Below are 15906 nucleotides of genomic sequence, written 5' to 3'. Positions count from 1 at the left end.
TTCCCTCATCCCTCGTCCTACACTCCTGGGGGTGGGGGAGGGAGGAAGAGTCAACCAGCAGGCACCTTGTGATGGGTTAGGGAACAGAAAGGGAGCAGGGCCCTGGGGAAGGAGCCTCTCAGTTGGACTTGAAAGACAGGATTTAAAGTGTAGAGGCAGGTGTGGCAAGAGGTCCTTGCAGCCTGAGGGAGGGCCCTGCAGGAAATATGGCCCATTGGTGGGGGGAACTGGAAGTGGGGTGCTCTGCCGGGGAACACCAGGCGCGGGTGTGAGCGCAGCCAGCACCCTCCAATGTCCCTGGTGCCCCCGAGCCTTGGTCCCTGTCCTGGGCGGTGGACATGCACCATAGTGCATGACCACAGCCCGCTGGAGTCCTCATCCTGAGGAGTCACCTACCCAGTCAGCAACAGCTCACAGAAGTGAGTGATCCCGGCATGGGGGCTGCTGGGGGTTCACTAGAGCTGCAGGTGGTCTGGCTGGACAGAGGGGAGGGGTCAGCCATCCATGTCCACACCCGCCCGCTTCTGGGCTCTGACCATGTTCTTGACAGCATGGTGAGGAGCTCCACGTGTCGGGTGAGCCAGCTCCCGGCAACCTGATTTTCCCAGTTTGGCCCTCGGTCTTGATTCTGTGGTAAAAGTGTTCACCCAGCCAGACTCCCTCCCCAGCCGAATCAGAGTCTGGGTGCTGCCAGTGTTCAAAGTGGTTCATACAAGTGGGCACTGCTGCCCCCTCAGTACAGCTGGCCGGGGCTTCCCTTACCCTCGTCACCTGGTCCCCATGGGACACCCTAGAGTTGTGGCATCTGTGTCAACTTGAAACCCAAGTCCACAGATAAGTCTGCTTGCAGTCCACAGGTAATTCTTTCCACCAGCTGTTCAGTCTCGGCCTAGAAATGAGATGCCGTGAGGAGCTGGTCTCTCCCATTTTTGGTCTCAGGTTCTATGTGCTCCTATCACGTAAAATTACATATTTCTAGCTGCCAACACCTGTGCATCAACCAAGGTGGTGAACTTGACCATGATGAAGACAAAGGTGGAAGTGTTGAACTTACTGAGAACTAGGAGAGGAAATAAGCTTTCATGGCCAACTTTCAATGCAAGAGGTACAGAGATCAGAAATGTCCACACAAGTGCTATACACTTCCATGGCAGAGTTGGTGAAGTAGTCACGGAAACATCAAAACAAGTGGGTAAAACTGCAGTGTCTGATTGCCTTAGGACAAAGGAACTTCCAGTTTCCATAGTCTTGAGCTTTATATCCCAAAGTAGTAGTTCATCCATCTACCCCAGCCGTGGTCAACATGACATGACTAACCCCATCAGGGCTATTAGCTAAGCCACATTTCCCCGAGACAATCCCACACAGGCCCAGAAAAGAGCTCACTACAACGGGGCCACATTAGCAAACTAGTCACACGCAGTGCTGGCTTGTCACTGGCAGCAGGGATGGCTTACCACAAGAGGAATAACAGGTTCTTCACAAACTTTATAAAGACGTTTATTCGTTTCATGGAACTTAAGCTGCTCATTTTGTCAGATTAAAAAATCAGAGGTGAACAATGGCTTACATTTCTAAAATAGATCATCAGTTCTATTCCCCTAGTTCCATAAAAACAAAATACAAGTGATCTGTACATCTTGCTGGTGAATTCACATAATGCTCTAGTTCCCTGATCCTTTGACTTTCTCTCCTCTCTAGTTAACTCTGTTCTGTTTTGACCACTGGCCACAGGAGTGGAGTGGCATTGGGGCTTAGAAGCGAACGCTATGGCTATTTGGTACGATAATTTATTGCTTGCCCTTTCAGTCCACTCTCATTTCTCCAAACACAGAATCAAAGTTTGAGATTTAAGCCCTTAAACTTGGAGGAATCCCTGTGGGCTTTTTTGCATAGGCATTACTCAGGATCTGAATGGGTTGGGAGGCCGGTGTGGAAGGTGGTTAGGAGCCCAAAGCTAACTATTGCCATAGAGACAGCAACACAGAAGTGCTGGTCCTGCCTCACAAGGAATTACCTAGCCCTGGTGCCTTCATCTTGTTCTGCTGTGTCCATGGTCCTTGGAATTAGACCCCAGAAAGACAGTTCCAACTTTAAATGGCTAAAACTTTTTGGCAACGGGCTAATTGCTTTAAAAGGGGAGAAAATACCCGATGCACTTTAAAGATCTTGCAAGTGGAGAATGTGTCCCATGAAGATACTTTTAAAAGTTAACTGAAATAACCGATTGATGTGTATTACTAAGGTCTAACTAGGAAAATGTCAATAGTCCGAGCTCAGTAAAACCAGGAGGATCAGTTTACAGTTGCTTCAGTTTTCTGATTGTCACAAGTGTAGTTAATCAAACCAAAAAACTAAAATAAAAAGTAAATCTGGGAGCCAGAAAGATAAACATAACCCCTCATCCATGGCAGAGGGGCAGACGGGTTACAGTGGGGTTCCCGGGTGTGGAGCAGGTGCCCTGCAGGAGCCCGGCCCGGGGTGGGGCAGCTGTCAGTGACGCTGAAGCCTACCGGAAGACATTCCTTCTCTGTTGCCTGCTTCTGACTATTCCGCAGAGAAAGTCTCAATTTGAGTGCGTGTGCTTCGATTTCTATTCTTAAATGTCCCTAACAGAGAATGTGGGGGTCTCAGGTCACACCCCCTTTATCTGGTAAACTGGCTCAGTCCCTCCCCAGCTTGTATTATTACTGTGTTATATATTTTGTAGTGGCCTCTTATTTACAGAAACTGCTAGTAACTTTGCTTTTTTAGAGAGTGATACAAAATCTTTTTTTACACACATAATTTTAACTCAATTAAAAAATAGAAGTAGCAATTCAGTGTAAACATTGTGACAGTGATTCTGGAATGTCTGAAGTCTGAGACAGAGTGAGTTAGGCCAAGATTGTCTCAGCTTTCCATATACATGCAGTGGAGCCAACTGATGCCATTACTGTTGGACAAAGTTTCCAGTTTTTACCTAAAGAGACAAATGATTCTGACCTACTTTAATGAAATTTGTGAAAAACCAGCTGAGGCAGGCTCTACATGTCCAGATTTGAAGATGTTTGGGAATCAATGAAACATACCAGAAATACTTATTTGTTTTCTTTGCCCAAACAAGTATAATGAATGTCAAAGTGTTGATGCTAATTTAGATCCTGATTACATATTGGGAAGTCCTCAATTCTGCTTCATTAATTGTAGCACTGGACTCTGTTTTGCACAATACTGCATATTAAACTGCAGGCAGCCTGACAAGTCAGAGAAGGCAACGGCACCCCACTCCAGGATTCTTGCCTGGAAAATCCCATGGATGGAGGAGCCTGGTAGGCTGCAGTCCATGGGGGTCGCTAAGAGTTGGACACGACTGAAGTGACTTAGCAGCAGCAGCAGCAGCAGCCTGACAAGTATGGGAGGAAGGGGAATTTTAAAAATCAGCTTAATGAATCACTACCCTTCAAGAATTTGAGCAAAGATGAACTCCTGAGGCTCTTGCAGGCAGACCCTCACCAATGGTCTTCTGGAAGGAACACTTCCTGGCTGACAGTTTTGTCTGACATGACAACTCATTGGTGGTGTTCTGCTGACATTTTTAGAGTATGCAGACAAGCCCTGTGATGAATAGCATTACCCAAACTTTAAAGCGGAAAAACTACAATGATTTGAAACCCTGAATTTTTGCTGGCAAAAGTAAATCCTATTTGTGAGAATGCAACAATTAGCCCCTGCTACCCACCCACCACAAAACCTACATCCTAAAACCAATCTAGCATGTGTCATTTACAAGAAATAGGTTTTCAGGCCCACAGTTGAAGAGTTCATCAAGGCTTTGCCGCTGGAGGTTTAAAAATTCCCACTTTCCGAAAGTATCTGACAATCAAGGGCACAGAAACTAAGGTAATACTGATCCTCACGGGCGCGAACAGCTTGTGGATGGCGTAGGCCACCACAAAGGTGCTTGTGCCGGCCGCCATTTTCGACTGGACCAGTGACTCTTTAAAGCCGAGTTTAAGCAGGACGGCTGACATGTCCACACCACTGGAGGGGAGAGAGACAGACAGACAAACACAGAAACACAAAAGATATTTACTACAGCAAGGGACTAAGTTAAGCACTCAATTTGGCTATGAGATTTACACTATTTTTTTAAAATGTAAGTAAAAGTAGCTAGATGAATACTAAGTCTTAGGAAGAAAGTTCTTACTCTCAAAGACTCTTGCTGCTGCTAAGTCACTTCAGTCGTGTCCGACTCTGCGTGACCCCATAGACGTCAGCCCACCAGGCTCCCCCGTCCCTGGGATTCTCCAGGCAAGAACACTAGAGTGGGTTGCCATTTCCTTCTCCAATGCATGAAAGTGAAAAAGTGAAAGTGAAGTCACTGTCGCGTCCGACTCTTAGCGACCCCATGGACTTCAGCCTACCAGGCTCCTCCATCCATGGGATTTTCCAGGCAAGAGTACTGGAGTGGGGTGCCATTGCCTTCTCCGCTCAAAGACTCTTACATGAAAGCAAAAAACGAATACCTACTACTGTCCCAATCTTACCTTGAAATAACCATGTAAAACATTCCCAAGGAGATTAATGAGATTCCAATGTGCAGTGACACTGCCACGGCACCATATTCTTGAAAAATCTTTTTCAGCTGCTGCGACTTGCTTAGCTTTTCCTCCTCTGTGCCCTTGATATTGCTGCCTGTGGTCACAGTGATTTTGCTGGGGTCCTGCACACAAACCAAAGAAAGGGAGACACTTGAGGGCAGGAGCAAGGATGTGAGTGGTCATCACCACATCACCACCTTCAGAATCATGCGATGTTCTGCTCTTTCTTATCCAATGAGAGATGAGTTCCTCTCTTTCTTCATCAGCTGAGGCTAATGCCCGCTACGCCACTGAGTGCACTGAAGGGCTGGGTACCACATGTGATGGGCAAAACGATGGCCCCAAAGATGTCTAGTTCCTAGGCCCTGGAACCTGTGAATATGTTACCTTATGTGACAAAAGGATTTTGCAGGTAGGATTCAGTTAAAGATCCTAAGATGGGTAAATCATCCTGGATCTTCTGAGTGGGACCAATGTGATCACAAGGGTCCTTGTAAGTGAAGGGAGGGAGCCAGCAGGGTCAGAGAAGCTGACATGAGGAGAGAAGCAGAGTCAGATTTGCAGAGGCTGGTGCTACTCCCTCTGAAGATGGAGGAAAGGGGCAAGCCAAGGGATGCAGGCAGCTCTAGAAGCTGGAAAAGACAGGAAATGACTTTCCTGGCGACTCAGATAGTAAAGAATCTGCCTGCAATGCAGAAGACCCAGGTTCAATCCCTGGGTCAGGAAGATCCTCTGGAGAAGGAAATGGCAACCCACTCCAATATCCTTGCCTGGAAAATCTCATAGACAGAGAGGAGCCTGGTGGGCTACATAGAGTCCATGGGGTCACAAGAGTCAGACACGACTAAACCACCACCACCAGAGCAGTTGGAAGGACCCAGCTCTGCGATGCACTGAGGTTAGCACCTATGAGACCTCATGGGCTTCTGACCTCCTTGACTGTAAGAAAACAAACGGGTGTTATCTTATGCACGACAACCAGGCTAGACTCTATAAGACAGTGGGTGTGAAATAAATGGGAACAGAAGCTATGATATATTTACTTTTGGAATCAAGGTTTATCCCTGAGATCTGAACAGATATAGGGGGAGGGTTAGTTCCTAGGCCATAAATACAGCATTGGGGGTTTGCAGAGAAATTATTTACTATGTAGGGTGTCCATTAACATTTATTGAGCGTCTACAAGGCCTGGAACGGTTTGAGAGAAACAAAAACAATAATATTGGGTTCAGAAGACAAAACTTCTCCACGCAGAGTGCTTTTTCATCAAAGGATTGCTTCAGCTCTCATGACAGACCTCACAGACAGAGCTCTTCTCAAGGACAGGATCTGGGTCAGCCAGCTCCGGTTATGGACTTTGAAGTGGAGGCCATTTCCTTATATTTTTAGAACATGCAGGGGCACAGGCATACCTCAAAAGCTGGCAAGGCAGGGGTTGGGGGTAGGGACAATGACATGCGTCATGGCGACCCCAGGAATGAAATTAAATGATACCCAGATATCCAGAGCAGCAGCCTCCAAACCGAATGAGGCAGCGGCCCTCCCAGCCCCGCCCCACCCTGCTCTGGAGGCATAGGTGGCCGCTGGGTTTCCTCTCTGGTCACTCCGTGTGTCCACCAAGGGAGGGCACTGGGAGCAAGAAGTGGTCCAAACCCCCACATGACATCAGCTGGGCCCTGCTGACACCCCGCCTCGGGTGGTGACCCAGATGTGTGTCTCCCTGAACTCTGAGCTGGCGCATCTGCCTTGGCTGTGATGTCCACGGTCACACATCCACAACAGGTCTGGACAAGCTCCTGACCCACTCCCACCCACATGCTCCTCTCCAGGTCACAGCTGTCCCTGTTTCGGCAAACCACATCCTCCTAGATGCTCTGCCTGAAACCTGAGTCACTGATTCCCACAACCAGCTATCAGCCGACCCCACCAGGTCCAAACTCAACCCCCCTCACCTCCCCACCCAACACTCCTATCACCCTGGCCCAAGCTCCTCACCTCTTCCCTGGGTGACTGTGATGGCTTCTTCCTAGCTGTCCCCCAATCCTACCTTTGACCCCTCAACAGAGTGGCCAGAGACAGCCTGTGAGATCCAAGGTGGGATTACAGCACCGCCCCCGCTCAGAGGCCTCCTGGAAGCTAAAGTAGTCTATGCACTAGCCCCCCTGGCCCTCCAGACACCACCCCCCACCCAACCCTTCTCCTTCCTGCTTCCCATTCCAGCCGCCCAGCTTCCTTGCTGCTTTAAGGAGGACAGGCCAGGCCCGACAGGCCCTGGCATCTGCTGTTCCATCTGCCAGGAAGTTTTTCCCCAGAGGGCCTCATAGCACTGCCTCCAGATCTTTATCCAGCACCACCACAGGGAGGCCCTCCCGGACTGCTCTCTTTAAAGTACACAGTTGCATGGTTCATGTGTGTCTGCCATTGTGCAGTCATCATCAGGGTCTAATTCTGGAAGATTTTTGTCACTGATCTGCAGTTACTTCCCATTCCCCTCTCCCCCGTCTTGCCGGGGGGGGGGGAATGGAGACACCAACCTCCTTTCTGTCTATGGATTTGCCCATTCTGGATGTTTTTAATATGAATAGGATCATGCAACACGGGGCCTTTGGTGACTGGCTTCCGCTACAGACTGAAAGTTTGTGCAACTTGCCTCCCCTCCCCCAAATTCATACAATGAAACCAAATCCCCACCCTGACCGTATTTGGAGGTGGGAGGTGACTAGGTCTTGAGAGTGAAGCCCTCATGAATGCAATCAGGGCTCTTATAAAAGACACCCCAGAGGGCTACCTTGTCCCTTCTAACATGTGAGGACATGCCAAGAGGACAGAAGACAGCTGGCAATGAACCAGGAAGCAGACCCTCACCAGACAAGACCCTCACCTGTCCTGACCTTGGACTTACAGCCTCCTGGGCTGTGAGAAATGAATGTTTGCTGTTTAAGCCACCTGTGCTTGAGTGCTCAGTCACTTCAGTTGTGTCTGATTCTTTGCAACCCTATGGTCTGTAACCTGCCAGGTTCCACTATCAATGGGATTTGCTAGGTAAGAATATTGGAGTGGGTTGCCATGCCCTCCTTCAGGGGATCTTCCCAACCCAGGGATCGAACCCATATCTCTTATGTCTCCTCCACTGGCAGGCAGGTTCTTTACCACTAGCACCACCTGGGCAGCCCTTAAGCCGCCCAGTCTATGGTATTTTTGTTATAGCAGCCTGAACAGACTACTGCAGCTTTTTCCACTTATCATGTTTTCAAGGGTCATCCACATTGTAGCAGGTATCCAACTTCATTCCTTTTTACGAAGTAGAATTTGATTCAACTGAAATACAAAGTATGGATTCTAAAATTTATCCTGCGGGCTAAGCTAGGAGCCATAGCACATTTTTGGCCGACAAAGAATGTCTGTTGTGTCTGGGAGCGTTGTTGTGCCTGGTAACCTCTGGGGCAGGATCTCACCCTGGCTTCATGCAGGACAGGAGGGCCTGGCTCTGAGTCAGCTGCTGGAATGATAAAGTGTATGTGCTACATGTTTGTGGAAGGTAAGGTACAAAAGCAGAGGAAGGAAAGGCGGCTCAGTGAAGAGCCACATTCTGGGCATGGCGAGGAGCAGGTGGAATTCAGTCTTGGATGGAAACTTGCTCAGAACTGGGACTTCCCTAGCAGCCCAGGGGTTAGGACACCTTGCTTTCACTGCTGAGGGGGAAGGGCTTAATCCTTGGTCAGGGAACTAAGATCCTTCAAGTCATGCGGCCAAAAGAAAACAAAATTTGCCTAGTCATCCTTGATTTATAATCATATGCAACTGCTACTCATTTGCCCCTCTTCTCCCAAAAGCTGGTACAAAACTCAGATTTATGAGTTAAGAGTCTTTTCATTACCTCCCAATTGAAAGAGCATCTCTTTTGTTCCCAAACTGCAGTTAGGACTGAAAACACACACACACACACACACACACACACACACGCACACGCACACACACACGCACACACACACACACACACACACGTGCGCCCTCCACCCCCCCGCCCCCCCACCCCCCCACCGCCCAAACACCTGGAAGCTTTCATCCTGGAATTAAATTTCAGTACCATTAAGGCTGTTCTGTCCCTGGGAATTAAGTGTTAAGGCCTTAAGGGTGGGGATGAACTGTATTTTCTCACGGCCTTTAGCTTTAACTTCTGCGGGGGGTTTTCAGACTTATGAAAACAAACAGTTAAAAAAAGGGGTGGTGGTGGGTGGTTTAGTTGCTCAGTTGTGTCTGACTTTTGCAATCCCCTGGACTGTAGCCCGCCAGGCTTCTCTGTCCATGGGTTTCTCCAGGCAAGAATACTGGAGCAGGTTGCCATTTCCTTCTCCAGGAGATCTTCCTGACCTAGGTATCAAATCCACGTTTCCTATGTCTCCTGCATTGCAGGCAGATTCTTTATCACTGAGCCAGTATCCGTTTATGGGGTCCCAGAGACTGATTCTGATAGGCAGGAAAGCCTATCATGTTTTGAAAGGTTTTAGGAAAACCACGAGTATTCTCAGGAGAGGCCACTTCTGTTGAGCCAGCCACTGAGCTTAGCACTTTAAAGGTTTTATAAAAACCCTCACGACCTCATGCTACGGGTACCTCTGTCACTTCCACTTTGACAGATGGGAGATCGGGGCTTTGGGGTGAAGCTGTGAGCTGGCCGGCAGTGCTCAGACTGTGTTCTGCACTACAGACTCCCCTTCTTGTCCCCCAAGAGTTGAACATTCCTAGAGGAAGAGCCTGTTTCAGAACTTCAGGACTCTGGAGGGGAGAAGAAAAACTGTCTTCAGCCTCCCTTGTTGGGCCAGCACCCACGCTCCCAGTTCTCTGACGCCCAGCGGAATGGCCGCTGGGAGCTTAGGCTTTTTCTGATAAACAGGTCGCCACCCGCCTTTTGGCTGCAGAGGAAGTGCCCCAGATGGGAGGGCTGCCGGGCACTGATAGGATGGCTTCCAGAGCCAAACCATGTCCTGGGGTGGATGACGATGAGTGGAAGCCCTTTTCACTCCCACCCCAACACTTGGCCTGACAGAACCTCATTCTGCCCCATCTGTCCACTCACAGGACGGGGCGGAGCTGCCACTCTCTCTCTCTTCCTCCCTCTTCTGTGCAAGCTCTATTTTGGCAAATGGCCTTTTGGCCAAAAAAGAAAAACAAAAACGCAGCCAGACTTCCAGCTACAGAATAACAAGTATCTATTGCCAGACAACAAGAGGGACAAAATATTCAGACACATGGACAATTTCCTGTTAGCCAGTGCCAAGGTTAGTTTTTAACTTTCTAGAGTTAGATTTTTTTTTTTAAACATGGACAATTTTCTTCCTTTTATTTTGAAAATCTCTTTAATCACTGTGAGTCATGTATTTTTCTTCCTAAGCCTGGAGGAGACGAAAGAGGTTAAAATAAAAGGAATTTATGAAGAGGTGACCTGCAAGGAATAGGAATCTTTCAAACATTCATTTCTTGGTGAGATATCACCTTAAAAACCTGTGCTATATTCTTAGTTGCCGTCCTGGTTGGAGATAACTTCGTACCTCCCCCGGTGTCTGTTTTTAGATAAAAGTGCTTCCATACACTTGCGGATGGCTTGGCTCTCTGAGCCCCAGAGTTTTCATCTCCCAGTTCTCCCTCACATGCTGCCTTTCACGAAGTCAAAGCAGTGCCAACCCAGAGCAGACACTCACAAATAAGTGAAGAACAGTTGTTAAGAGCAAAAGCTTTGGAACCAGACTAGTTTGGATCCCAGTTCTGACAGGTAATCTCTGTGTTTCTCAGAGAGTTACTCAACCTCTCTGGGCTTACGTGAAGATAATAGTATTGTTTATGTCTCAGGGTTGTTGTGAGAATTACACGAATTGATATTTTCAAAGTACTCAGAACAGTGCCTGTTACAAAGTAAACACAATATAGTGTTTATCATTAATATTATTTACTGCATGAATGAAAACAGGTGTCACTCTTAACAATCTGACCTTTTAAGCAAGATTTTTGGCTCATTCCTCAAAACTTCTTGACTCTTCTCATACAGCCTCCTTACTTTAATAAATACAGCAGTGGTGGCTGGGATTGGTGGAGGGAGGGCAGCAAACACACACACACACACACACACTCACACACCTGCCAGTGCCAGGCTAACCAGACAGACAAGCAAATCAGAAGGACATTCCGTATGAGGAGAGCATAGAAGATGTACTCCCACGAGGCTGAGGAGAGGCCAGTGGAGGCGTCACTGGTGGTCAGGGAAGGCTTCCAGGAGGAAGGGACAGATAGGCTGATGTATGGAGAATCTCCAGGAGACACCTGGGTGTATGCAGAGGGTGTGAGGCATGTGAAGATCCCCAAGCTGGGCTCAGGAGGCAAAGATAAGATCTACTGCCTGTCAGATGGCTCAGCACAAGGCAGAAAAGGAAGTTTCTCCATCTGTGGGGGAGGCATGGTAAGGTCATGGGTCAAAGGCCTATGGAACATTCAAGAAGCACTGGCTCCCAGTGACACCATGCTCAGGCCTGCATCAGCTCATGGAATGGTCCCCAAACTACTGTTGGGAAGGTGTTATTTTTAGCCCCCTGAAAGGTCAGCAACCAGGCCTCAGAGACCTTGAGGACAGGGTGAGACAGCAACCCTGGTCAGTGGATGCAGGCAGGCTGGACCAGAGCAGCAAAGCTCCAAGCACTGCTCCTTCCAACTGAGTTCTGCATCTCCAGAAGGCACTGCTCACCACCTGTTTTCTTTAAGGAGACCCACTTCAAAATCAAACTGAAACATATTTACAGAAAGGAGCAGTCTGCATTTGCATTCTGAATGAAAACCAGTTTTCACTTACCATGCATAGAAGGCAAGTGAAGATATACACAAAGAAGTAACCCTGCGTTTCAGGCGCGAGTCCCGCCCGCAGTCAGACTGGGAGGCCTGCTCTCGCGGTTAGATAAAAAGGGAGTGGCAGCAAGTACTCGGGGGGAGGAGGGGAAGGTGCGGGGGCAGGTGGTGGTGGTGTTAGAGACAGCAGCATCCACCGAGCCTTCCTCCTCAGCCCAGCGAGGGGCCCCAGCGTGACTTCAAAGGGAACAACTCTAAGCGCCGGATGACAACGTCGATACCAAGTCCACCCCACCTCCAATACTCTCCGCCGCCACCACAGCGCAGGCCCAGCTTTGGGCACCTGGGATCCCCTGGAGGCTGTGACCTTGGGCATTCGCCACGCCCCCCTGAGCCTCAGTTTCCCCGGTTGTCAACTGGGAGATCGCTTCCTTGGCTTGAAAAGATTTGGGGTCTGGGGACCTGAAGGTGTTCGGTCTCAGCAGCTGCGCGTGTAAAGCTCTCCTCCGGCGCAGGTGGACCAGTGATCCGAGCGTCCGGGGATCCGGGTGTCCGGGGAACCGGGTGGGGGTGGGGAGGCTTACCTGGCGGCCCTGGTAGTTCCCGCGGGCGGCGCGCAGCAGCTGGGCGTCCGGCCCGGGCCCGAGCAGCGGCAGGAACACCGGCGGCGGGACACAGGGGGCGGCGGCGCCCAGGAGCCAGGTGGCGCGGCACCGAACCCGGGCGCCCACCCGGCCCGCGGGGCTCAGCAGCGCCAGCAGCCCGGCCATGGTGCACAGAGCCGGGCGCTGCCGCCCTAGCAGCAGACCGCGGGGGGGGGGGAGGGGGGGGGGGGAGCAGCGCGGTGGGCGGGGCCCGCGGGAGCAGGAGCCCGGAGCCGCGGGGAGGGGCCAGAGTCGTGCCCGGTCCTAGGCCCCGCCCCCCCCGCCGCTGCCAGAGCGGCTAGGGCGGAGCTGGAGCCGCGCGCGGAGTGGGCGGGGCCTGAGCTGGAACCCGGCGCCCAATGCGAGGACTGGAGACGCGAGCTCTGACACCGGGTTAATTCCAGCCCCAAGGACCCTGACTCATCATGTTGGTTTCGAGGGAGTCGGAGGCCAGCCCAGCCCAGATGCAAGAGTGAAGGGGTTAGATTCCTCCGACTTGATGGGAAGTGGCAAGGTCACGGGTGGCAGGGCTTGTGGAGTGGGAAATATCGTCGTGACCATCTTTAGGAACTGCAATCTACAACAGTATTCGACTGTTAACTGCAATGAAGATACTAATATTGGGTCTCCATTCTGCAGAAGAAACTGAGACAGAAACGAAGCCTTCCCCGAGGCCTCTTATCCTCCTCCTCTTCTCATGCCTGACCCCTGGTAGCACTTTTGGTTGAAACTAAGGATCCAAAGTGTTTCTAGATCTTTGCTATTTTTAAGCCGGGGGAAAAAAATAGCACGGAAAATTGTTGCTTGAAAACCAGTGGAAAAGCTGGAGGAGTGGACATTAGGCCGGGCCCCCAGGAAAGACTCTGGTTAGAGCAACACCGGCGGGCCAGGGGAGTGGCCCTTCAGTCACAAGCGGGAAGATGAGTGTCAGGGGCAAGCTAGTGAAAAGAATGAATTTGAGAGCACACTGCCAGAGACAATGACCCCAGGATCAGAAAGCTGCCACTGCAGCTGCCTTCCACAAAACAGGCCACTGGATACCAGAAGGCAGAATCAGGCTGCAGCTTCTGTCCCCACTAACTGTCCACAGTTGGGCTGGCAACTGGACACCTGGATTCTGCTGCAGAAAACCCCACATCTCTGTCAACTTGTTAACCAGCAGCAAACAACCCAAGCTACAGGAGGATGCCTCTGCCTTCAAAATATTTTATGAGTGCATCCAGTTGGCAGAAAGAAATTAGTACCCAGAAACCTAGCTGCAAAGGGAAGTTATAGCCATGCTGACCAGAAGGTGCACAACAAAGGGATGGGAATCCATGTGCCCAAATTCAGTACCTCAAGACCGCCCCTAACCTGCCCCCACCTTGTCTCACTGGGTAGAACTGAGTCACATGATACTGTTAGCTGCAGGGCAGTCTGGAATTTGAGGATCCTGCAAAGAAACAGACTTGGCTTAGATCAGAGCAGGCACACTGTCCTCCTGAACACAGTTGGGGGTCTATTGGCAGGGAGGTAGAGGAGGATGGCTGCAGGGGTGGTATGGGAGAATGGTAATTACAGAAAGTGGATGGGGCTGTGTGCCCATGCGTGGTGGTGAGTGTCACATGGGAAGTGCACGTGTACCAGGGGGAAGGGGAACAAGTCAGTGTGTATGTGAGGGGGTTGAAACAGAAAGGGGGCTGGGATGCTGGAGGAAGAAGAAATGATTTTTCCCTTCTGATGGAGGAATTACTCTGCCCCAGTTTCCAGGGGAATCTGCCTGGGGGTCCAGGGCCTCAGAGTTATTCACTGTGGCTAATTTCTCTAGGAATGTATTAAAATCTGGCAGACAGACTGTTAAAATAAAAATTTGGGACAAATTGCCTCGTTTTCTCCAATTACATATTCTGATTGTACCTCTGTATTTATTCTGGTTCTCTTTCTTTGTCAGATTCTGCAGTGCCTATTCTAAACATTTTCTGCCCACCTGGGGTCCTCCCTCCTGCCCTGATGCCTTCCCTGTTGGCACACACCCTTGCCTCCTACCTCTCAGGGGAAGCCTGGGTCTTAACTGATGGCTCCAGCCCACTACTTGTTTCCCTCCACCATTCTCCACCTCCTGCTTCAGTCCCCTTTTCCAAAGCAAACCAAACTACCCATTCCCACATATGGCTTCATGCCTCCTCTCTGTTCATTTCCAATCAGCATTCATTATTCTGAACACCTGCCTGTGCCAGCAGCGACGATGCAGTGAAAGTAAGACTTTGTTGTTTCGTGAGCTGGTGGTTAGCATCACAACTTTGATGCGGTGCAGGCCTGGTTTAGAATCTCTGTTAGGTGATTCCAACTGTCTAACCTGGTGGTTTCCTCACTTGTAAGAAGTGGGAGTAATAACACCTATCTCAAAGGGTTACTGTGAAGGTTAAAGGAGATAATATATTTCAGTACTTGAAGAACTGAATCTGGCACAGTGAAGACTCAAGACATGGAAATGTGGCTGGCATTTCTTTTTGTCTACCCAGCTCTCTCCTTCTAATAAAGATGCCTGTCCTTCTCTACTGTAGTTTGTATGAATCTTAGTGGTCAGTAGCCCTCTGGTCAGGGGATGGATTTGAGATCCTTGCCCCTTGTACTGGTGAAAATGGGGTCATGCTGAATATAGACATCATAATATGACTTTTTCACTTAATCTACTTCTATGCAGAGTACATCATGAGAAACGCTGGGCTGGAAGAAGCACAAGCTGGAATCAAGACTGCCAGGATAAATATCAATAACCTCAGATATGCAGATGACACCACCCTTATGGCAGAAAGTGAAGAGGAACTAAAAAGCCTCTTGATGAAAGTGAAAGTGGAGAGTGAAAAAGTTGGCTTAAAACTCAACATTCAGAAAACGAAGATCATGGCATCTGGTCCCATCACTTCATGGGAAATAGATGGGGAAACAGTGGAAACAGTGTCAGACTTTATTTTTTGGGCTCCAAAATCACTGCAGATGGTGACTGCAGCCATAAAATTAAAAGACGCTTACTCCTTGGAAGAAAAGTTATGACCAACCTAGATAGCATATTCAAAAGCAGAGACATTACTTTGCCCACAAAGGTCCATCTAGTCAAGGCTATGGTTTTTCCAATGGTCATGTATGGATGTGAGAGTTGGATTGTGAAGAAAGCTGAGCACCGAAGAATTGATGCTTTTGAACTGTGGTGTTGGAGAAGACTCTTGAGAGTCCCTTGGACTGCAAGAAGATCCAACCAGTCCATTCTAAAGGAGATCAGCCCTGGGATTTCTTTGGAAGGAATGATGCTAAAGCTGAAACTCCAGTACTTTGGCCACCTCATGCGAAGAGTTGACTCATTGGAAAAGACTCTGATGCTGGGAGGGATTGGGGGCAGGAGGAGAAGGGGACGAGAAAGGATGAGATGGCTGGATGGCATCACTGACTCGATGAATGTGAGTCTGAGTGAACTCCAGGAGTTGGTGATGGGCAGGGAGGCCTGGCGTGCTGCGATTCATGGGGTTGCAAAGAGTCGGACACAACTGAGCGACTAAACTGAACTGAACTGAATGTCTTTCCTGTTGGAACCATAATTGTGGAATATTATTTAAAAGCTGTAGAACATTCTGTCTATAGATACTCCATGACTTATTTAATCCAGTGTCTTGGTGAGGAATGTTATAGACTGAAGGGGTCTTTCCCCAAATTCATATGTTAAAGCACTAACCCTCAATACAATATTGTTTGGAGATGGGGCCTTTGGAAGGTAAATACAGTTAGGTTATGATGTAAGGGTTAGATCCATGTAATGGTATTAGTGCCCTTAAAGGAAGTGGAAGAGCCACCAGTCTCTCAGTCTCTCTGCAGCA

The 15906-nt window shown here is 49.4% G+C and overlaps 1 protein-coding gene across 1 annotated transcript; it reads right to left on the bottom strand.

Annotated features, from left to right (window-relative positions):
* Positions 1-1478: 1478 nt before the first annotated feature.
* On the bottom strand, positions 1479-12219 carry FAM210B (family with sequence similarity 210 member B). The gene is made up of 3 exons (XM_027558973.1): positions 11999-12219; positions 4530-4705; positions 1479-4023 (listed from the first exon to the last, which is right to left on the bottom strand). Exons 1-3 carry the CDS (start codon positions 12182-12184, stop codon positions 3807-3809), a joined length of 579 nt encoding a protein of 192 aa, XP_027414774.1. The 5' UTR covers positions 12185-12219; the 3' UTR covers positions 1479-3806.
* Positions 12220-15906: the final 3687 nt, after the last annotated feature.

This window comes from Bos indicus x Bos taurus, chromosome 13 (genome assembly GCF_003369695.1).
Source record: "Bos indicus x Bos taurus breed Angus x Brahman F1 hybrid chromosome 13, Bos_hybrid_MaternalHap_v2.0, whole genome shotgun sequence".
NCBI classification, from domain to species: domain Eukaryota; kingdom Metazoa; phylum Chordata; class Mammalia; order Artiodactyla; family Bovidae; genus Bos; species Bos indicus x Bos taurus.
Note: the sequence above shows the minus strand (reverse complement) of the source record. Positions and strands in the feature narration are given on the sequence as shown.